The sequence below is a fragment of the Sceloporus occidentalis genome, unplaced genomic scaffold (genome assembly GCF_023333645.1).
Source record: "Sceloporus occidentalis isolate IW3139 unplaced genomic scaffold, rSceOcc1.0.p SCAF_138, whole genome shotgun sequence".
NCBI classification, from domain to species: Eukaryota; Metazoa; Chordata; class Lepidosauria; order Squamata; family Phrynosomatidae; genus Sceloporus; species Sceloporus occidentalis.
This window is the reverse complement of record NW_028317118.1, coordinates 1,970,982-1,993,380: the sequence shown is the minus strand read 5'-3', so window position 1 is coordinate 1,993,380 and position 22,399 is coordinate 1,970,982. Positions and strand designations below refer to the sequence as shown.

At 46.8% G+C, this 22,399-nt stretch overlaps 1 protein-coding gene across 1 annotated transcript in view; it reads left to right on the top strand.

Moving 5' to 3' along the window:
- LOC149281166 (kinase suppressor of Ras 2-like) overlaps window positions 1-22,399 on the top strand; it is a 168,605-nt gene that overhangs the window by 884 nt on the left and 145,322 nt on the right. The window contains exon 2 of the mRNA XM_089499589.1: window positions 9,935-10,720. Coding sequence (XP_089355715.1) covers window positions 9,935-10,720 — 786 coding nt within the window. The remainder of the gene's footprint in view (window positions 1-9,934; window positions 10,721-22,399) is intronic.

The following is a 22,399-nucleotide window of genomic DNA, read 5'->3' as shown; positions in this document are numbered from 1 at the left end:
TCAAATCCACTTATAGGAGCACATATATAAATAAATGCCATGGTTTCAAATGGGCTGGCTAGGCCTGTCGGAAAAGACATGTCTTTATACAGCTGCCACATGGATGCAATACTGTATTTAAACGCTACAGATGCTTTTTTGTGTGGCTGTGTTTGTGAGCATGTGTGTACACTGTGCAAGATATTTGTGAATGTAGCTAAAATGGAGACCATGGTGGCCTGGCTTGCTTTAATTTTTGCTGCCTGCCTGTTATTCCGGATTAAGTTGTGAGAACAGAAAGGCCAAGCAGTGGTTTTTTAACACAACTGGATGCGGCGATGGGGTTTTTAAAAACACAACGTCACCAGAAACCTAATGACACAGGAGGGTCAATGTTAGACAGACTCAGACACAATGAATGCAAATGTGAAGTCAAAGGTTTTCATGGCCGGCATTCATCGTTTTTTGTGGGGGGTTTTGGGGTATGTGGCCATGTTCTAGAAGAGTTTATTCCTGACGTTTCGCCAGCATCTGTGCCTGGCATCTTCAGAGAAAGACGATGCCAGCATTCTCTGAAGATGCCAGCCACAGATGCTAGCGAAACGTCTAAACTCTTCTAGAACATGGCCACATAGCCCAAAAAACCCACAAAAAACTATAGCAATGAATGCCCTTGCTGTTTTGCGATTTTATTTGCATGATACATGTAGTAGTGCTGTATGCATGTAGTCATTTGAATCTGCTAAGATCCCGACTGCCTTGTTTTGTTTCTTAACTGGGTAGCTTGTCATACTTGCTATCTTTGTTTCTGATTTGCAGGTCCTTGGCAGTAATAAAGTCGCGCATGTGAACAGGAATTGTATCCAAAGACGTCCCTGCTTTCAGTTTGCTGGGACGCACGGGGAATGGTCGCTCACCATCCCTGCCAACCATTGCTGGCTGAGATTCAAACAATGGTTCCTGGTCAGTTTTGAAGCACACAGGTCTGCCTTGACTTCACTGCGAAACATGTAAGTCTCTATATCATCCGAGCAGCAGACTAAATTTAGGTGGTACACTAGGTTTTGGGTTTGTTCGTTTTAAAGTCAACGGAAGCCAAACTGTGCTACTTGGTGGTGTGAGGCAATGGAAGTCCTCACTGTGAGGACATACTAAAACAAATGACAGTACATGCTCACAGAGAACCCATACTTGCCCATAGGGAAACATTGAAGAGTAGACAAGCATTCTCCATTTTGTCCCTATATGCAGGTATTCCCCAATGTACCCCTATGGGCAAATATTCCCCAATGTTTCCCTATAGGCAACTATTCTCCAATGACTCTCTATGGGCAAGTATTCTCCAATGACCCTCTATAGGCAAGTATTCTCCAATGATTCTCTATGGGCAAGTATTCTCCAATGATTCTATATGGGCAAGTATTCTCCAATGATTCTATATGGGCAAGTATTCTCCAATGATTCTATATGGGCAAGTATTCTCCAATGACCCTCTATAGGCAAGTATTCTCCAATGATTCTATATGGGCAAGTATTCTCCAATGATTCTATATGGGCAAGTATTCTCCAATGATTCTATATGGGCAAGTATTCTCCAATGATTCTATATGGGCAAGTATTCTTCAGTGTTTCCCTATGGGCAAGTATTTGCAATGATTCCCTATGGGCAAGTATTCTCCAATGATTCTCTGTGGGCAACTATTCTTCAATGTTTCCCTATGGGCAAGTATTCTCCAATGACTCTCTATGTCTATGGGCAAGTATTCTCCAATGATTCCCTATGGGCAAGTATTTGCAATGCTTCTCTATGGGCAAGTATCCCCCAATGTATCCCTATAAAATATTCTCCAGTGTTTCCCTAAAGGCAAGTATTTCCCAATGTAACCCTATGGGCAAGTATTCTCCAATGATTCTCTATGGGCATGTATTCTCCAATGATTCTCTATAGGCAAGTATTCCCCAATGTTTCCCTATGGGCAAGTATGGTTTCCCTATGGGTAAGTACTGTACTTTCATTTGTTTTAGTACATCCCTCACTGTGGCACAGTCCCTCTTGAATCTGGGAAATCTTCCCTGTCTTCTAGTAAATCCATCCTTGGGCGTCTCATTGTTCTGTTTTCAATGGCAACTAATAAAGAAAGCCATGGACTACATGGCTGCAGAGACATATGTGTTTTTGAGGTGGGGGTGGTAGGTTGGGGGTGGAATGATACATATATAGTCTTAATCACAAAGGAATATGGAGTATGTGTTATTCTGCCCTCTACCTCCAACATTTTTATCTTTGGTGATGTTGACATATGTATTAGTTTCAACAAATACTATTAGAAATAATTGTGTGTGTGAGAGAGAGAAAGACTGGGCTTGCAAACCTCGCATTCATTTTTGTTCCCTCCCTTGGTCTACCAGCTAAAAACAAACCAAAAACCAGCCTGGGTTGTTCCTAAGATTTTAAGAGAGGTTTGATCGGTCCTCTCTCGCCTATACTCTCCAGATGCATTGGACTACAAATTCCATTATTGCTGGCCGGCATAGCTAGTGACTGATGGGAGCTGTAGTCCAACACCTTTGGAGGACACCAGGTTGGAAAAGGCTCACGTGGAGCAAAACCTGAGCTTGAGTTATAGAGGAAAAGTTAAGCCTGCATTTTCTCCCCCCTTCCATCTCATTTGCTCCAGTTTGAAGCAATGCATGCCCACTCCTGTAGTTTTCAAAAATACTGTATTAAGTAAGAAGGGTCTCTCGAAATTAAAGGGGCCTGTCACTCCTCGCTCTCTTATTAATCTGAACACCAAACAAAGCATAGTACACTCAGTGCTTGTAACAGCCATATTCTCAGTGTCAACAATTACAAGCACAGCTCTTTACTATGTTATGAAAAAATAGCTAAAGGCTCAATATTGTATGAAATGTGCTACAATGTTTTATATATATTCCCCCTTCACTGATTTCAAAGCAAAGGTGGTTTGTTTGTCTGGTGGGAAAAAGTACACAAAAAAGAACTCATTTTCTTTTATTAATATGAAGCTACCTGTGTGCATTTGTACATGCAAAAACAAATACTTCTCTTTGATTTGCATCTCTTCCCCAGTCATCTATCATCTTCAAAAGTATCCCTTACATAAAATGGAAAATCAAAGTTTGCTATCTGGAATTGGTACGTTTTAAAAATATGTTCAAGCTGTGGATGCTTGAATCCATAGATAAAAAATCTGTGGATAAGGAGAGCCAGCAGTATTTAAAGGTGCTGACACAGTTGGAGGGGATTTCCCAGTGTTCCCCCCTCTACCTTTTTGGGTAACAATGTGATCCTATTTAAAATATAAAGTGTAATGTGCCACTGGAGTACTTATGTGCAGCCAGCCAGTCTTGAAGTTAACATATTCTGTTGTGTGTTGATAGGGAACTTCTTTCATAAGATGGTATTGGATACCGCCCTTATGCAAGCCTGTAAAAAAAAACATGAACACACAATTGTGAATTACACTGATGTAGACCCCCAACAGGCTCCTAGCCTATATTTACATATATGCCCATATATATATCAGGAGTGGGCAACATATAGCTTGTGAGGTACATATGGCCTACATCAACTTTGTGAGGGGCTTCAAAGGTTCCCAGTACACTTGGTTATTGTTAACTACCATCAAGCCAACTTCGACATGAGGCGACCACATAGATGAGAGACTTCCAAATCACCCTTCAAGATAGTTTTTTGTGGGTTTTTTGGGCTCTGTGGCCATCTTCTAGAAGAGTTTATTCCTGATTTTTGCCAGCATCTGTGGCTGGCATCTTCAGAGAATGTCAGCCACAGATGCTGGCGAAACGTCAGGAATAAACTCTTCTAGAACATGGCCACAGAGCCTGAAAAACCCACAAAAAACTATGGATGCTGGCCATGAAAGCTTTCGACTTCACACCCTTCAACAGCCCTGCTCAGGTCTTGTAAACATAGGGACTCCTTGACTAAATCTATCCATCTGGACTGTGCTCTTCCCCTTTTCTTACTGCCTTCTATGTTACCAAGGATCATTTTATTTTCTAGGGAGTCATGTATTCTCAGGAGCACTTCTGTCTTGTCTGGATTAAAGTTCAGTTTATCAATAGAAGTATAGCATCTAGATCAAGAGAAGTCATAGTGCCACTCTATTCTGTTCTGGTCAGGCCTCACCTGGAATACTGTGTCCAGTTCTGGGCACCACAATTCAAAAAGGAAGTTGAGAAACTGGAGCATGTTCAGGAGAGGATGACCAAAATGGTGAAAGATCTGAAAACCATGCCTTATGAGGAGTGATTAAGTGAGCTGGGGATGTTTAGCCTGGAGAAGAGAAGGTGGAGAGGTGATATGATAGCCCTGTTTAAGTATTTGAAGGGATGTCATGTTGAGGATGGAGCCAGCTTGTTTTCTCCTGCTCCAGAGACTAGGACCCAGAACAATGGATACAAGCCACAAGAAAAGAGATTCCACCTCAACCTTAGAAGGAACTTCCTGACAGTAAGAGCAGTTCCACAGTGGAAGGCAGTCCCTTGAAGAGTGGTGGGATCTCCTTCTTTGGAGGTCTTTAAGCAGAGGCTGGGTGGCCATCGGTTGGGGTGCTTTGATTGTGAGTTCCTACATGGCAGAGGGTTGGACTGGATGGCCCTTGCGGTCTCTTCCAACTCTGATTCTGTGTTTGCCCCCATCCAGACCTTCAAAGCTGACAGACACCAGTTTAGGACAGGAGGAACTTCCTTGGAATTAGGAGGAAAGGAGTGATAGAGTTGGGTATCATCAACATACTGGTGACACCTGACTCCAAAACTACAGACCACCTCTCCTTGTGGTTTAAAGTAAGTGTTAAATAGCCTAGAGGACAAGACTGAACCCTGAGGGACCCCACAAGGAGTAGAGCAGGTATCGCCCAACACCACCCTCTGAAAATACCCCTCCAAGAAAGACCAGAGCCCCTGTAGAACAGTACCTCCAAGTCCCATCCCAGAGGAATACCATGGTTGATGGTACTGAAAGCCAGTAAGAAGCCCAGCAGAACCAAGAGGGACACACTCCCTTTGTCCAGTTCCCTGTGTAGGTCATCCACCAAAGTGAACAAAGCTGTCTCTGTCCCATAACCAGGCCTCAAACCAGACTGAAATGGAGCTAGATAATCCTCCTCATCCAGGAACCCTCTGGAGTTGAGAAGGCAGGAGGTCAGACTGGGTGGCCTTTGTGGGTCTCTTCCAGCTCTATGACTGTAGTCTGATGGATATTTACTTTCCACTAATCTCAATGCACAGAACTGCAGACCCAAAGTGATTTCTCAAACCAATTATAATTGTACTGTAGTATTTAAAATTCAGAGGCAGTCTCTTGCAACCAACGCCTTTGAAGCTCTGTAGAAGCAAAACTCAGCTTGGTTCAACTTACTCACTGCAGCCGAAGCAGGAGGCCTTCATGTGAGCTGGGGCCCAGTCAGAAAACCTGGTTTCAAATTTAGTGTCTAGTGAGTTTAGTGCTGGAACATGCGACGTGGACATGCAGCCCTCCTGATGTTTTGGTCTGGAACATCCCAGACCAAGCATGTGTCCAGAGGCACCTTCTCCTTTAATTCCTCCACATGTGAAAAAGAGCAAATGTCTACCTGGCTAAACAGCTCTTTCACCCCTGGCTGATGGACCTCATGCTCCTAGGGGGAGAGGGGGGAAATAAAGCAGGTCCTGTAAGCCCGAGAACTTGGGAAGGATGTGTTGTAACTTGTAGGTCACCGTCTTAAATACTATGCAACTGTAGCCATACCTACCCACATGGAAGATAAAAGATATTTCAAGGGGAGACCAAGAGTATCACTTCACCTTTTGCAAGCCCCAGTGTAGCCTGGCTGTTATCTACATGGCAGACAAAATAAACTAAAACAAAAACCTCTTACATGATTTGTTTTTGTAGCCAGTGGTAGCAACTCCAGTCTTGGGTCTTAGGAATGGGCTTAGTTTAGGGTTGCATCTCAGGCCTTGTCTCTTGGAGCTTTCTTGGCCTTATTTCCATGCAACAAAATCCCCTCTCTCAAATTCTGCAAATCAAAATGTTCTCGACGCAAGCGGGGAGGACAGAGGATTTTTTTCTTTCCAGATCTGCATTTCTTGATGAAACTATTGCACAGCTTGCTTGTGTGTGCTTTTACTCACACGTTAAGTCCAAAGAAACTTAATAGGTTTTACATCCAAGAAAAAGAACTAAAGCCCATGCAGTGCAGCCACACATGTAGACGTAACCTTCACAGGGCTTACTGTAAGGTCAGCCCCATTGCCATCTTAGTATTTCAGAATTTGAAAATGACTGTCATGTCTCTGAGAGCCAGCACAGTATGATGGTTGAAGCGCTGGACTAGGACTTTGGGAGACCAGCTGAAATCGCCACATCCATTGCAACCACTGGGTGACCTAGGGCAAGTCACACTCTCTCAGCCTTAGAAGAAAGCAATAGTGGCAAGCCCACTTTGAAGAAGTCTGGCCAAGAAAACCTTACAATAGAATCAATGTATGTCACAGTCAGCTTGAAGGCACACAACGACAGCAGGTTAGAACAGATGACTAGGAATACCATGGAGGCAAGGATATGGAATTTTGTGCCAGTGCGCCAGTGGCTTCTGGGAGGAAGGCCATCTCATCCGAATATCCGAATAATCTCACTCGCACATTCCCAATTTGTTGTTCACACTATTTTTTTTATCAGAACCACATCTCGGCCCATCTCTGCAAGTTTGGTTGCCCACACCTGTTAGCACTGTGACTAAAGATGGAGGCGATGATGCGGAGGCATGCAGAGTTTTATCCCAGTTTATCCCAGCTCTGTTTGCATCTGTTATTCACACAGCCAACAATGCGAATCTTTTAGGAAAACTCAGGAGGAGGCCACAAGATTGATTATCCTGGGTTAAGTGGCTTATTTGGTGGCCCCACAAACAAACTTAATGGGATGCATTTGAAATGCATGTGAACAGCAAAGATTCAACCCACATTCTACCAGGATTCTTTTCACTGTCTGAATTGGTGACTTTGGAGTTGCCCACTTGAGTCTACAGAAATGGAATACTGGTCTGGGAAATCCAAAACTTGACAACTTGCTACTATTTGTAGGGAAGTTATGTTTTTGGCAAAGTGCCTTTGTTTGTTTGTTTGTTTTATAAAGGGAGCTGCCAATTTTTTTGTGGACATGTCCTTTGTTTCCTGGTCAGGAGCACAGTTAACATCGGACTGGAAGATGCTTAGCTTCTGGGCTTCCAGTCAATTGAGGCTCCATCCGCATGGCAGAAATAATCCGGTTTGGCACCACTTTGACTGCCATGACTCTGTGCTATGGAATTCTGAGAACTGCAGTTTGTTGTGGCACCAGAACGGAGCTCTGACTTATTTAAACTGATTTATTCAGTAAGCTTCAAGAAGTCTCAGATCTACTTCAAGACAATCTGGAGGATGCTTGATTTTCCTTGGACATATTCTGAACTAGAAATGGAACATTTCTGGAAATTTTGAGGCCATGGCAAAAAAAAAATTCCTCACATTTTTTGGGGGGGCGGATTGTAAATTTAAGCCAAATCCTTTACAGATTAAAAGTGACTTTGTTACTTTTGGAACATAAAATGCATTATGATGTGGCCTAAAAGTGTCACCTTTGACATTAAACGTACAGGCTTTTGCCAAACAACCCAACAACAAATCACACCTCCTTTTCAAAATGTTACTTTTGTGTCTTTCTTTATTCTGTTAACAACTGGAGCTACAAGGTCCAGGACTGTAAGGAACCCCTGAATGATAAAGAACCTCCTTGCTTCAACACTGATAAAACAGAAAATTAGTTTGACATTTTGAGTCTTCTGTAGTGCCAAGCAGACATAAAGCACTAATTCCATAAGAAGTGGGCATTCACATATCGATCTTGAATTCATCTGAATCTGCCTGATGCTGTTTTGTGATTTATCCGAATCCCCTGCACACTCCTAATGGAAATGCAATCGGAAATGGAGACAAATGCTGAGTTTTCCCTCTGCCAGCTTGCTTGAAAGAAGTCATTTTTATGTTTGCTCTCCTAGCCTGCGTTTCAGTCATGCCGGCTCCAGATGAATAGCCTGCGTGGAAATGTGGACAGCTACCTTAACAAGCTATAATAGCTTTATTTTATGTTATGTTAGTCGGCCAGTGCCTGCAGTGGGCTTATGTACAAGTCTGGCATAGACTCCAACCCAGTGACCAGCAAGAGTTTGGTCCTGGGTTGAGTTAAGCAAACCTCCATCTTTTGAAAGGAATAGATCAGAGGCTGCATCCGAACTGTGGGAATAATCCAGTTTGACACCGCTTTAACTGCCATGGATCAAAGGTATGGAATGCTGGGGATGGTAGTTGTGGCACCAGAGTACATGTGTCCAGAAAAATGTGGCCTAGTGATTTGAGCGTTGAAGTCGGACTTGAGACTGGGGTTTGAATCCTGGATCGGCCATGGAAACCCACTGAGTAACCTTGGGCAAGTCACACTCTTTCAGCTGCTTGGGATGTTGTTGTTGTTATTGTTGTTGTTGTTGTGTGCTTTCAAATCATTTCCAACTTATGGCGACCCCAAGGCTTGCTTGGGCTATCATGAGGTTTTCTTGGCCAGATTTGTTCAGAGGAGATTCGCCATTGCCTTCCCCTGAGGCTATGCACAAAGTCACCCAATGGGTTTCATGGCGGAGCTGGGATTCGAACCATAGTCCAACACTCAAACCACTAAGCCACACTGGCTGCCATATGCCTTTAACAAGCACTTTTACTGCCAAGGCACTATGCTATGGAATCCTGGGATGTGTAGTCTGTGGTGGCACTGGAACACTCTTTAACGCTCAGGGCTCCACGCTATGGAAACCTGGGATGTGTAGTTTGTTATGGCACCGGAACACTCTAATGGCCAAGGCTCCATGCTATGGAATAGAAATACCCTGGTTTGGCCCCGCTTTCACTCTTGTCCAGCTCATGACTATGGAATTCTGGGAGTAGGAGCTTGTTGTGGAGTCCATAGTTCAAGGCTTAACTCCTGTCCGGAGAAGAGTGAAAGGGGTGCCAAAGGGGGCTCTGTCTGCCGTGTGGCTGCAGCCCCGATGGAGGAGGAGGAGGAGGGGGCCCGGCTTGGAGGGGGGTCGGCAGGGGCAGGCTCTTCTTAGGTCTCTGGGGGGGAGTTGCCAGCCGGGGCTCCACCCAGAGAGCCCCCATTGGCCGCGGCGCCTCCGGCCTTGGTCCCCGGGCCCCTTGGGCTATAAAAGGCCGCCCGAAGAGAGGCCAGGGCCAGGCTCCTTCCCTGCAGAGCCTCCAGGGGAAGACAGCGGGCTCCTTAGGCTCCGGAAGGGCTCGGGGCTGTTCCTCGTCGGGGGGCTCAGCCCCAAGGGAAAGGGCAAGGCAGGCGAGGCTGCCAAGGGCCCAGAAGGGGAAGAGGGAGCCCCGCTTCTCCTGCCTGGACCCCAATCCCTAGTCCTTCTTCCCTTTAGCGAACAAGTGGGCGGGAAGGGCGCTTCGCACATGGTCAGAGAAAGTCTTCCCTGGACGACACCTACAGAGTAGGGACTTGGGGCCGGCGGGGGGTCTGCCTGACCGACCAGGAGCCCCCAGCGCCCCGACCCTGCCCTCCCTCCCCGGCTGGGGCTTCTCCTGATCTCCTCTAGACTCCCCTCCAGGGTCCCTTCCAGGATCCCCCCCCCCCGCAGGCTCCCTTCTAAACTCTTCTCCCGACTCCCCTCCAACTTGATCTTGTCCAGGAGCTCCCCAGGGGTCTCTTCTGGGCCCCCCTCGGATCTCCCTCCCGCGGGGTTCCTGTTAGGCTCCCTGCTAGGCTCCCCTTCTGGGGATCTTGGCCAGGATCTCCCTCCCGCGGGGTCCATTCTAGGGTCCCTTGCAGGCTCTTGCCCAGGCTCCCCTCCGGGCTCTTGTCCCGCGGGGCCCCTGTTGGGCTCCCTGCTAGGTCCCCCCTGGGATCTTGTCCCGGGTCCCTGCCCTCCGGGCCCCTGCCCTTCCCAGCCTGGGCTGGCCGCCTGCTGCTGCTGCTGCTGCCGGGGCTGCCGGAGCGAGGGGCCGAAGCCCGCGCCGCCTCGCCCCGCCCCGATCGGGACCCCTCCCCGGCGGCGGCAGCAGCAGCAAGAGGAGGAGGCGCGAGGCCAGGCGCGAGCGAGCCCGAGAGGAGCGCAAGGCAGGCGGCGGCGGCGGCGAAGGAGGAGGAGGAGGAGGCAGGCGAGGAGGCAGGATCGGGGGAAGGCAAGGCAAGGGCAAGGCGGGGGGCTCCTGGACCCGCTCGCCTGGGGCCGCTCTGGCGCGGTGGGGACGGCGAGCGAGAGGCGGAGGAGGGAGAGGCGGCCGGGGGGCTGCCGCTGCTGCTGCTGCTGCTGCCGCTGCCTGGGAGGAAAGAGCCGGGGGCAGCAGCGGCGGCGGCGGCGGCGGCGGTGGCTCCTCCATCCCCCTGATCCAGGAGGAGAAGGAGGGGGACGGGGAGGCGGAGGCCGAGGGGGACGCGATGGAGGAAGGAGGCACCGGGCCGGGCGCCGAGGAGCTCCTCGCTTCGCCTCCGCCTCCTCCGCCTCCTCCTCCTCCTCCTCCTCTTCCTCCGCCACCGCCGCTGAGCCTCCAGAAAGCGCTGCAGCAGTGCGAGCTGGTCCAAAACATGATCGACATCAGCATCTCCAACCTGGAGGGGCTCCGCACCAAATGCGCCACCTCCAACGACCTCACCCAGAAGGAGATCCGCACCTTGGAGGTGAGCGGCAGCGGCGGCGGCGGGAGGGGGGCCGGGATCCCCAAGACTCCCCCAGGCAGCCAGCCAGGCAGGCAGGCCCCCGCCTCCCTTGCCCAGCCCCTGCCCTCCATCGCCACCCGCTTGCAATGCCATTTCCCACCAAAGAGCCTCCATTCCGGGGCACCAGGCACGTCCTCCATCGCCACCTCCTCTCGAGAAAGAACCCCAAAGGGCCTCCATTTCCCACGGCCCTCTCGCTCGCAGCACCTGCTCTCCATTGCAGTCTTCTATCCAAGAGGAACCCCCCCCCCCCCGTTAAGGTCCTCCATTGAGGGGGACCAGGCACTGTCCTCCATCCCCCAGCACCTGTCCTCCATTTCCACCTTTTGTCCAGGAGGAACCCCAAAGGTCCTCCATTCAGGGGCACCAGGCACTGTACCCTCCTTTGCCCAACACCTGCCCCCCATTTCAGGTTTCTGCTCCAAACCACCTCCATTTGGAACAGGACTCCCAAGCAGGGATGGACCTTTGTTAATATTAATAGTGCCACGTCCTCCATCTTCCCCCCATCCCCAGGGAAGGGCCTCCATTTGGGCAGTCCCTTGGCCTCCTTGACCCTGAGGACCTCTGCTCACCCTGGGAGCAAGGGCAAGGTGACCAGACAGGACCTCCTTTCCTCAGCTCCTGTCCTCCATGTCTGTCCAGGAAGAATCCCCAAATGTCCTCCCTCTGGAGCATCCCTCAGAAGCAGGGACTGACTACTTCTAGGAGGGGTTGGAGCTTTTGCTTTCCTGGAAGGTCCTCCATTTTGGGGTGGCTGGTCTTCCTTGGTGGTGAGGGCAGCTGGTCACCCTGAGGGTTGGCATCCTTGACTTCATCCTCACTTCAGGAGTAATCTGACTTGACACTGTTTTAACTGCCACAGCTCCATGCACTGGAATTCTGGGGATTGTAGTTTGGCGGGGCACCGGTGCCCCGCCAAACTACAATCCCCAGAATTCCAGAGCATGGAGCCCTGGCAGTTAAAGCAGTGTCAAACTAGATTACTCCTGCAGCGAAGATACAGTCCTTGTCGTTGCTCCTCCTCTAAACTGTCTGCCCTCCCCAATAGTAATTCCTAATGGCCTCCTTTTGCTCACACAAAAAGGATGCAAAAGCAACTCTTGGCCTCCTTAAGCTCATATTCTTTTTTAAGGAGGGAGGCGGAGAAAAAAGAGAGTGGAAGGTACCAGAGAGAAGATGGAAAGGCTCCAAATTGCGCGCCATCATGCCAACCCTGTGGGGAGCCCTTGCCCGTGGGAGTGGGGATGTTTGTGCTTAGCTGAGGCCTGGCAGGGGGGCAAGGAGGAACCAGGCACACATGTGTGCCACAGGCATTGAGGGCCCATGCCATGTTTGGATCCCAGGGAGGCATCCCACGGCCCCTTCCTCCCCCTTCTTCCCCTTCCCCAGCCTCTGCCCCATTCCTGGTGGCATCTCAGTCCCAGCCCTGAGGGCCAAGAGTCAGGCAGATGGGTATGGGCAGTCCAAAGCTTCAAGCAGGCAATTGTGTCTTCTTTTGTGCCAAAGCTTTGTCTGGAAGTCTTTGCTTCTCTATCTCCCTCTGCCCCAGTTCTTTTTGCTAGGATTTGCAAAGTTTGCATCAAGTCATAATGGGAGGCCGGAAACCCAAAGCAAAGTCCCCATACCAGGACCTGCCCAAAAGTGTCCTTCTAGTTTGGATGGGTGGCAGGGATGCCATCTCCTCCTGCTTGGGATTGGCATGCAGGGGCCCTGGAAGTTGCCTACTTGCAATAAGAGGGCAAGTCGCTTCTCCCATCCATTCTCCTTGAAACCTCCTTAAACACAACGACTCTGAAAAAGCCCAGTATGTCCCCAGAAGTGCCCTCTGTGTGTTGTCAAGTGTCTCTTAGTCCCCAGTAAGTGTGCACAGGATAGATTGCAGGCAGCCTCTTGTTATTATGGGGAGGGCTCTGGGACAATTGCTGCCACAATATTTCTGATCCCTAAATACATAAGAAGGTTCGACTGCATAGGAGTCTTGGTGGTCAAATTGTGCCAGATCCTTTGAGGGAGTGGATCAGCCCCCAGTATAGTCTTGGTGGAGCTCAGCCCCCCTCTCCATGGGGCAAAGTAGCTCCTTCCTTTAAAAGGATCAATTCATGGAGGATAATCAATGGCTACTAGTCATGCTGGCTAAATATCATCTCCAGCACTAGAGGCAATACCCTTCTGTGTGCCAGTCATGGGGTAACATGAGTGGGAGGTGTTGTTGCACCCACGTCCTCCTTGTGAGCTTCCCAGAGACATCTGGTTGTGAGAATAAGATGTGGGACTAGATAGATGTTAGACTACGCAGGTCTTGGCTTGAGTCACCAGGGCTCTTCCACTAACATTTGAATTCTTTGCAAGCTCATGTAGGGCAGGTGTAGTAGCATTATTTACAAACTCATATAGGTCAAGCATAGTGGCATTATTTACAAATTCATACAGGGCAGATATAGCGGCATATAGGGCAGGCGTAGCAGCATTATTTGCAAGCTCATATAGGGCAGGTGTAGTGGCAAAGAGAAAGAGGAGGAGAAGGTGCAGTATGATGAAGCTGCATATATGTGTGAGTGAGTGAGTTTGGGTGTGAGTGCGAAGTGTGAGACTCCATAAAGGCTGGGCCCTTGGCACAACCCCGGTGATGCTGATCTCAAATGACAGAGCTGCTCCTAGTGTACGTCCTGCTTTTGCAAACCATCTGGAGTCGAGTAGGCCTTGTATCTGAAAGAGCTGCAGAGAAAGGTTAATTCTGCCAACTGCAGCTTCTCCTGACACCAGGGCTTGTACTGGTGAGATTCCACACCTCACAAAACGCATTCCATTCCTAAAGGAGGGGTGGCTAACCCATAGCCTTCCAGGTGTTGTTGGTCCAGAGCCCCAAATTCCCGTGTAATTGACAGTGATGGTTAGGACTGATGGGAGTTGCAACCGAACATCTGGAGGGCCACAGATTCCTCACCTTTGAAGATGTAAGCGTCCACTCAGAGGTGGGTTGACCTCAGAGGAGGTTCTGGGGGGGGGGGGAGAGTCAATGGTCAGAAGGGTCAGAAGAGGCACGTGCCTCCAGATCCATGGATTCTTTAGCCATGGATTTAACTATTCACGGCTTGCAAATATTCCAAAAATATATAAATTGCAAAAAGCAAACCTTGATTTTGCCATTGTATAAAATGGGACTTGAGGATCCACAGATTTTGCTATCCACAGGGGGAGGCTGGGACCAAACCTCAGCAGATGCCAAGGCCCTCTGTACTTTACTCTTTGTTTGTTCTCTAGCATGTTCTGAGTGCTTAGTGATCTGTTTACAGTCTGGCAAACATTTGTCATGCATTTATGTCAACTGAAGTACAAAAGTGAAGTTCAATTTGGTGACGACTGGATTCAGCTCTACTATGAGGCAGAGTGCAGCAACTGCCTCAGGTAGCTGATGTTGTGGGTCAGCAGTAACAGCCTCCCATTGGTTCCACCTGAGCCCTCAAACCATTTCCTTCCCTTGAACGATAGATCTGTCTGTGCTGCATAGCCTGTTCTGCATCCCCTAAACTGATCTGCAACCTATAGGTCTGGTGCAAGACTCTGGAAGGATTGAAGGAAGATTGAATAGCCAGGTTAGTCTGCTTCTGTACATGGAATGGACAGGGATGTCTTCTCATCCTTTGCCTCAGGCTTCAAAATACCTTTGGTTGGCCTGGACTGCTGCTTTAGAAAGCTTTCATAAAAGCAGCTAATGGGGTATGATAACTTAATGAATCTTTCAGGTTAAGGCACAATTGATCCCTTAATACTAGATCCTGTGAGAAATAGTAGGGGACACCAATTTATTGGACTGCTATGGGAAGCACAGTGCTTGATTTGTTGGCTGGTCTATCCAGGTTCCAATGGCCAGGGGAAACTACATTCATCCTCGTTCTCCATGTCTGCCACCGCACTACTCTGGCCTGAATATATGTTCTATTCTAACAGGCTTAAGGTATACAGTACATCCCTTGCTTGAGATGCTATAGGACGAAGCAAAGAAGCAGCACTGTAGCTTAAAGAAATACTTGTGTGTAGTGGTGCACTGTAATGTGGGGAGCACATTGTGACAATCCTCTGTAGCCACAGTCCCAAAAGAGAACCCAAAAGTACAGGCAGCTGCATTGGTCCAAGTCAAGGAACCAGTTTTCATCTCCACCAGCGGCAGGTCTTTGGAAAAGCTTATGGATCTTAATCGCTTTCTCAAGACCAGGTCCACCTAAGTACCGTGCATTACTACAAGATTTGCTTGCAACAATGTATCGTTGCCAGGAAAATCCATGCCCCAGCTATAGTGAGAAGTGTAGCTCAGCTCAGAGGTAAAAGTGGGAGACTGATGGTGTAATTGTCTCTACAAGTGAAGATGTCCTGGTGTGCTGACCCTGCAGGTCCTGGTTCCACTACGCCACCCGCCTATAGCTTCTTACACCTTCGTCCTCAACTTTCATCTACTACAAAACTTTAAATGGGACATACAGGGTTCCCAGGCATTCTCCTAGTTGAGCATTGACATATCTCTGCTTTATTCGGCTTTGACAAGGATGCTGCTCCATCTGTGGGTCCCTTGCTCAGTACTACATTACATGCTTTGTAAGTCTGATGATCTCTGGTATCACCAGATACAAAAAGGATAATGGGCACTGGGATCAGAAAAACACATTTTTGCATGGGAGCCATATTATACTTTGTTGTTGATGACGCTGTTGTTGTGTACCTCCAAATAATTTTTGACTAATGCTGACTCTAAGACAAACCTATCGTAGGATTTTCTTGGCAAGTTACTTCAGAGGAGGGGGGTTTGCCATTGCCATCCTCTGAGGCTGAGAGAGTGGGACTTGCCTAACGTTATCCAGTGAGTTTTTATGTTCGACTGGGGAATCAAACCCTGATCTCCCAAGTTGTCCAATGCTCAAACCACTTCACCATGCTGGTTCTTATTATATTGTACTCTACACAGCACCAAAAATAAGTTTGCCAAGTGTGTATTTCTTTGACAGGGAATTTCCTGCAGTTCGTTCTTGTCTGCTGAATACAGGACTTCAAAAAGTTATTATTTGTTGCAGCCACATGTTAAATGTTCACCTGCGCTATTACACCCCCAGTAGTGGATGCCTGCACATTTGTCATAGGTGAAGTGGCTCTTCAACCCGGGAGACATGCTATAAATTGCAGTGAAATGCTATTGAGTTGATAACATGAGACAACTGAGATCTGGAGTTGGGTGGTGCAGGTTGACCTAAGTAGCTCTCAGTTGGGATGTGTGCAGATGTGCCAACACCAAAATCTCTTCGTTCCAAGTGGAAAACTTGAGAAGCACCCCAAATGATTTACACGCTTGAAACTTGAGAGAAACATGCATGCCCTTGACATGAGTTCTGTTTGTGTCCACCTGGCATTATTCTCCATTGTGGTGTCCTCATTGTGATGTTTTCGACTACGTCCCCCATCCTTCTGTGGAAACAATAACTGTGCTAGCTGGGGCAAATCAAAGTTCTAGGTGCTCAGGTTGAGGAAGGCTCCGTAGTTCAGCTCGGGAAAGTGTTCTTTTGGAAATCAATGAGCCCAAAGAGACAGGCCAAAATAAAGCTGCTTTGGGTCCCTTTGGAGTATGCTGTTTAAATGACAGGCATCTTAAGAGGCCAGAAACTATGCCAAAGCTGCACTCCAGTCCTTAGGTGTGGCTTCAAACCTCTTAGAACGCATGCATCATTTAAACAACATACCTCCAAAGTGACCCGAAGCAGCTTTATTTTGGCCTGTCTGTTTGGGCCCAATGGTAATGCCTTTCAGACAAAAAAGAGCCTTTACTTTACAGATCTACTGAATTTGAAGACCATGGAGACCCTATAGTTCAGTGGCAGAGTGCATTCTTTGCATTCAGAAGGGCCTAGATTTCATCCCTGGCATCTCCAGTTTAAAAGGACCAGGTAACTGGGATGAGAAACACCACTGTCTCTGCCACTCTCTGGAGGAACAGTGTTGGACAGAGGAAACTATAGGGGCTAAATGGACAAATAATCTGACCTGGTCTTTCTGTGTTTTCTGTGTTCTGTCTTTCTGTGTTCCTTTTGTGAATCAAAACTTTTCAGATGCAGCATTCATTCCATTGAAATACTGCTTGGGCCAAATCCTGTTTTGGTCATTCATCTTGCTCATTTTTTTCTGTGCTACGTGTTAATCTTATTACTTAAGTAAATGGTTCTATCCTTTAGAGGACTTATATGCAGATGGGTTTATTCTGACATTAGCGTGGATTATGAATTTTCTGGTTATCAGTTGTGTTGGACTTCAGCTTCCATATTCAGGGCCAGTTTGCTTGAGGATCAGTATATGAAAGCAGCTAGTTACCAACAACAAGTTACTTGTGATTGATATTGTTTTTTATCACTTTGTATGCGGATGGCCTTTGGTCTAAGCATTAATAAATAAATGAGAAATGCCTGTTATTGATGTTGTTTTGCAATTACGAAGGCATACGTACACGGCATTACAATTGCAAAACAATGTAGCTTCACTCCTTTTGCAGTGTAACTGCAACATGTAGTACTTTTGAAGTTGCAGTGGGGTTGTGGCCTCACTAAGGTGGATTTTGTGCCATGGGATCAATGCTGTGGGATTCTGGGAACTGGGAACTGTCGTTTGTTGATAAGTCGTGTCAAACTGAATTATTTAGGCAGTGCGGATGCAGCCTAAAAGTATCTCCCTTCATTCCTTTTGATAATTGGCAAGGAAAGAATGACTTTAAAAATTGAAACGATAATGGTAATTAACCAATGGGAACTCTTTGGGTTATAACTGTAACTGATTACCTGTAAAGAGCTTTTCACGCTTTGAGGGAGAAAGGCCCAAAAGAAATCCTGGAATTTCTCGTTGAAAGGATCAGGTAGGATGTGGTGGGAGAAAGCCATGCAAGAGAGCCACTACTGTCAGATTGATGGTTCCAGAAGAAAAGAGCCCAGAACCTGGGAGAGTGACTTTTATAGATAACAGCTCCCAGCATCCCAGCTGTTTGCCATGCTGGCTGGCTGGCTGGATGGCTAGATGGATTCTGGGAGATTTTGTCCCTAAAAGTCACTCTCCCAGGTAATGAATCAAGGGTAGCTTGTGGCTCTGTAGTGCAAATGTGAAAGGAGTGATCCAAAGTGGTGAATGGTACCACGTCACCAGGTTCAAGTGGTCCGGTGGTCTGACCCTGAGATGTGACAGTTTCCTGAGTTCTAGCGGTCACTAATCAGTTTGCTCCTAGAATGCTGAAAGCTAGGACATGAAGACAAGCATTCCCACATGGTTTGCTGACCAACAACTGATATCCAGAAGCCAGGCACAGCAAAAGTAAGTCTTACATTTTTCTTTTAAAAAGCTCTTCTTTGTATCAGATGTTGGCTGGCAGGTTTAGCCCAAATCTGCTCTGAGTGATCTCCGGATGTTTTGGACTTCAGCTCCCTGACTGTTGGCCAATTGGCTGGGGCTTCTGGGAATTGAAGTCCCAAACACCTGGAAGACCAAAGTTTGGGAATCACTCCGTCAAATCTAGCTTTGAAAGAAACAGATTGTCTCTGCGACATGTGAAGAAATGCATGTGTGAACCAAACTCCCCATATTCTCAGTGCAGTCAGCTTGCTGCTGCTTTGCACTTGCAGTTGAGGTTTCTGAGACTCCTTTCAGAGTTGAGAGGATGAAAGTTTGTGTCTTCTTTTGTCTTTTCTTTTGACGATGCATTTCCTCTTTTTTGACCATGTGGAAGTGTAATAGCAACAATTAAAAAGAACAACAAGGATGACAGTGACGACAGCAATGGTGCTGATAGGTTATTAAAGTGGATAAGAATGGGAGGAATAATTGAAAATTGGTCAAAAAAAATATGTTTCTTATCAATGAACCCTGATGAGAAGAAACCTGGAATGATGAAATTCTTTAAGTTTGGGACCTCCTCTGTGTAAAATTACAGATATTGTTGTTTTGTGCAGAAAAAAAGGTTTTTCTGTGCTGGAAAATTGTTTTCTGTGCAGAAAATATTATTCCATGGCAAAGAATTATTCTCTGTGTGGAAACGTTCTTTCTTGCATAGAAAATGCTTTTTCTCTGAGCAAAAATACCCTCTGTGCATTTTGTGCTACATAAAGCCTGACTTGCAGACAGCCTTCAAAAACTGCACAGGTTTGGAAGGCTTTCTCCTAGTGGGGGGGGGGGGGGGGGGAGCTCAGATTACTCACTGCTTCCTTTGAGAAGAAAGCTGGTGAAGAATTACATGCCTGTTCAGGGATGGTTTAGCTATGGACTCCTTCAATGGCAACAGGTTGGACTTTTGGTCCTGTCCAAATCTAGAAGAGATGCTGTTAAAATAGCACAGCATTCTGTATCTTATTTGGGTCATTGTCAGCTGGGGTTCATTGGCCAAGGCCCCTTTTTAAATTAGGAATGATACTTCAAGCACACATTCAGTGATAAACGTGAGAAAGAAGGACAATATTATTATACGCACCCACTTTCCTCAGCTGTAAGAGGGGCAAGGTGCCAGACATTTTAAAAGGTACATTTGGAAGTACACAGTGGAATGCAGTTTGCATGTGTATATGTAACATGCACCGCATGGCATCACACTGATGCATTTCACTTGTGGGCACCCACATGCGTTGTTGCTTGGAGTCATATTTCATGATGTTTCAGAGCCTACACAGAGTGGGAGAAAATCTTCAGCACTGAGAACTTGCCAGCAGAAATACAACTTTTGTCTGACATGCGTTTTTGAACTGCACAAATGTTATACATCTTGGAGCTGCACATTTTCTCCCTGGAACTACACATGTTTACGTCTGGTTGTTATTGTTGTGTGCCTTCAAGTCATTTCTGACTTATGGAAACCCTGAAGCGACCCTGGGATTTTCTGGGCAAGATTTGTTTCAAGGGTGTTTGCCTTCCATTGAGGCTTGCCCAAGGACACACGCTTGGTTTCCATGGCTGAGTGAGGATTCAAACCTTGGTCTCCTGGAGTCCTAGTCCAACACTCTAACCATTACACCACACTGCTCTCTTATGTCTTGTTATATTATTTAAAAGCTGAGACCAAGAGTTTCTGGATGTGTCTCCTTGTGAAGAGATTGGATCATACTAAAGACTAGTGTATATGGTGTAATGTTTCATTTAGAAACATAAATACAAGTGGAATATAAGTGTAAACTAATAATATATATATTCTGATCAGGCAGCTGGCCCTGTCCTAAGACAGTGGTTGTCAGTAGCCATTAGTAAGGCATTATGGGAGTTGTAGTCCAGAACATCTGGAGGGCAGCAAGGTGCCTATCCCAGCAAGAGAAGTCACCAAATCTTGGTGGGCCAGAGACTTTTAAAGGCCACCATGCAAAATTTTTTACCAAGGCCAACCTAGTATTGAGGGGTTAAATTGATGGACAAAACAGCCTTGACTTTTGGAAAGAAGAAGGAAAAAATGGTGTCATTGGCTTTGTCAAGGAAAGCCATAAATCCAGCCTTGCAAGAGGGCCTCTAAGAAGTTACGGGTGCATGGAAATTGTTGACACAAATTTGTGTCCCGCTTTCACGGCTAATCATTTTGTAACATTTCCCTTCTGGGATTCGTGCAGGCAATTCTTATGTAAAAAGCACACAAATTTATGGGGCAATGGCCAGCCATATGGAGCCACGGGGAGCTTGGAAAAGTCCATGTTTTGACAACGGTTCCCAGAATCTTCAACCAGTATGGCCACTGACAGGCTCCAATAATTTGCATTTCTAGATGTTGTCTTGGGAATTCAGGACGTTGTAGTCCCAAAGGTACATTTTCTGAGTTCTGGAGCTGTGTGTGTGTGTGTGTGTGGTCAAAATGTAGCTAAAGCTATTACTCAATTGAGTTCAATTCAGAGTATTTCTATGTTTTTAAGGGCAAGCCCTCCAAAGAATGCTATAGAGAAATGAATCAGTCAGGTGTACAGTTACTAAAAGGAGACTGCTGTGACTCACCTAAATCATTCATAAAGACTTTAGGGAAGAGATGTTTTCAAGGCCTCCTTAAAGACCTGTACTGAAGAGGCCAAGTGTAAATCACATTTCAAAGAGCTTTAGAACCGTGAAGCCACCACTAAGAAGGTCTCTGTTCTTCTGTTTGACAATCTAACTTATTTTACTAGTGCACACACAAAGAGGACCACGCAGGTAAAGGTGGGTTTGACAGTAATGTGATTCCCAAGCCATTTAGACCTTGAAAGCCTGAAACAAATTCTTTCAACCGGACCTGGAAATGTTTCAGTAGTCAATGCAACCTGCACAAAACATGACAATACGCGTTCAGGCTTTCTGACATCTTTTCCATTTGCATTGGGAGAGCTTCATTTCACACCAATTGAACTTTTCAAAGCATCTTCAAAGGCAGGCTTATGAGAAATGCATTGCGGTAGTTCTTCTAGGATAGTGGTCCCCAAAGTTTTTTGGGCTGCTGCCCCCATTCTTCTTGGGCAACAACCCTAGCACTCCCTCCAACACCTATTTCTTGATATTAGGTCTGTCTGTAGTAGCCAGCCAGGTAGCAGCATCTACCTCAGCTACACCCAGCTTGCCATGGGTCCAACACCCCCCTCAGAAATAATCCAGTTTGAGACTGCTTTAATTGCCCTGGCTCAATGCTAGGGAATTTTGGGAACTGTAGTTTTGTGAGACATGGGCCACGACAAACTACAATTCCCAGGATTCCCTAGCACTGAGCCAGGGAGCATTGACTTGAGCAAGTCACATGTTCTCAACCTCAAGGAAAGGCAATGGCAAACCACCTCTGAACAAATCTTGCTGAGAAAACCTCATGATGGGTTCACCTTAGGGTTGGAAATGACTTGAAGGCACATAACAACAACAACTAAAATTCCCAGTTCTTTTTCACATGTACTGCTGTCAAGCCAGGTGCCTCCAGTCCCATATTTGTGCATTTCATGTTCATAGTCCCTTCTCAAATGCAGTACCTTACTGAAATTCATATTGCCAGCTTTGCCCAACTCTCCAATCTTTTAAAGTCGGTTTGGTTCCTGATTCTGGCCTCTGTGGTATCAACTGCTCTACTTTGTCACAGAGACAGACTGTTATAGGGTTGGGGAACTACCATCAGCATTGTAGAAGATTAGGAATAATGGGAACTGGAGACTCCTTACTCCCTACTCCTGGTCTGGTGTAAGTGGGACCTGCAACAAAATGTTGCAGCATGGGATGCTTCTGTTCACTGTTCTAGTCAGTCAGCCTGGTCTTACAGTTTCATTTCCATTTCCATTCATTTCCAATGTTCTGTCCTCTTTGCTAGTCAGTCAGTGGGTCATTCATTCCTTATGGGTATGTGTTTACATTTAACCCCCTTTTAGTTACTCCTAACATTTTTTACGTACTTCTCCTGGCCTTTTTTGTGCATACAGTATTGTTTGGACTACATAAAAGCATGGGCACTCAGGCCTGAACATCAGAAATAGAGGGAACACATGGAGCCCTGCAAAAATGTTGCATGTATGTTATGGGAGCCTGCAAAGTTCCCACTTCTGGGTTGCGCTGAAGCTGCTCAGAGTAGGAAAGCATTCCTGTCTAAGCAGGGCTCCATGATCTCATTTTAGAAATTTGTTTTGCCATGGGCCACCTAACAGGAAGGGAATA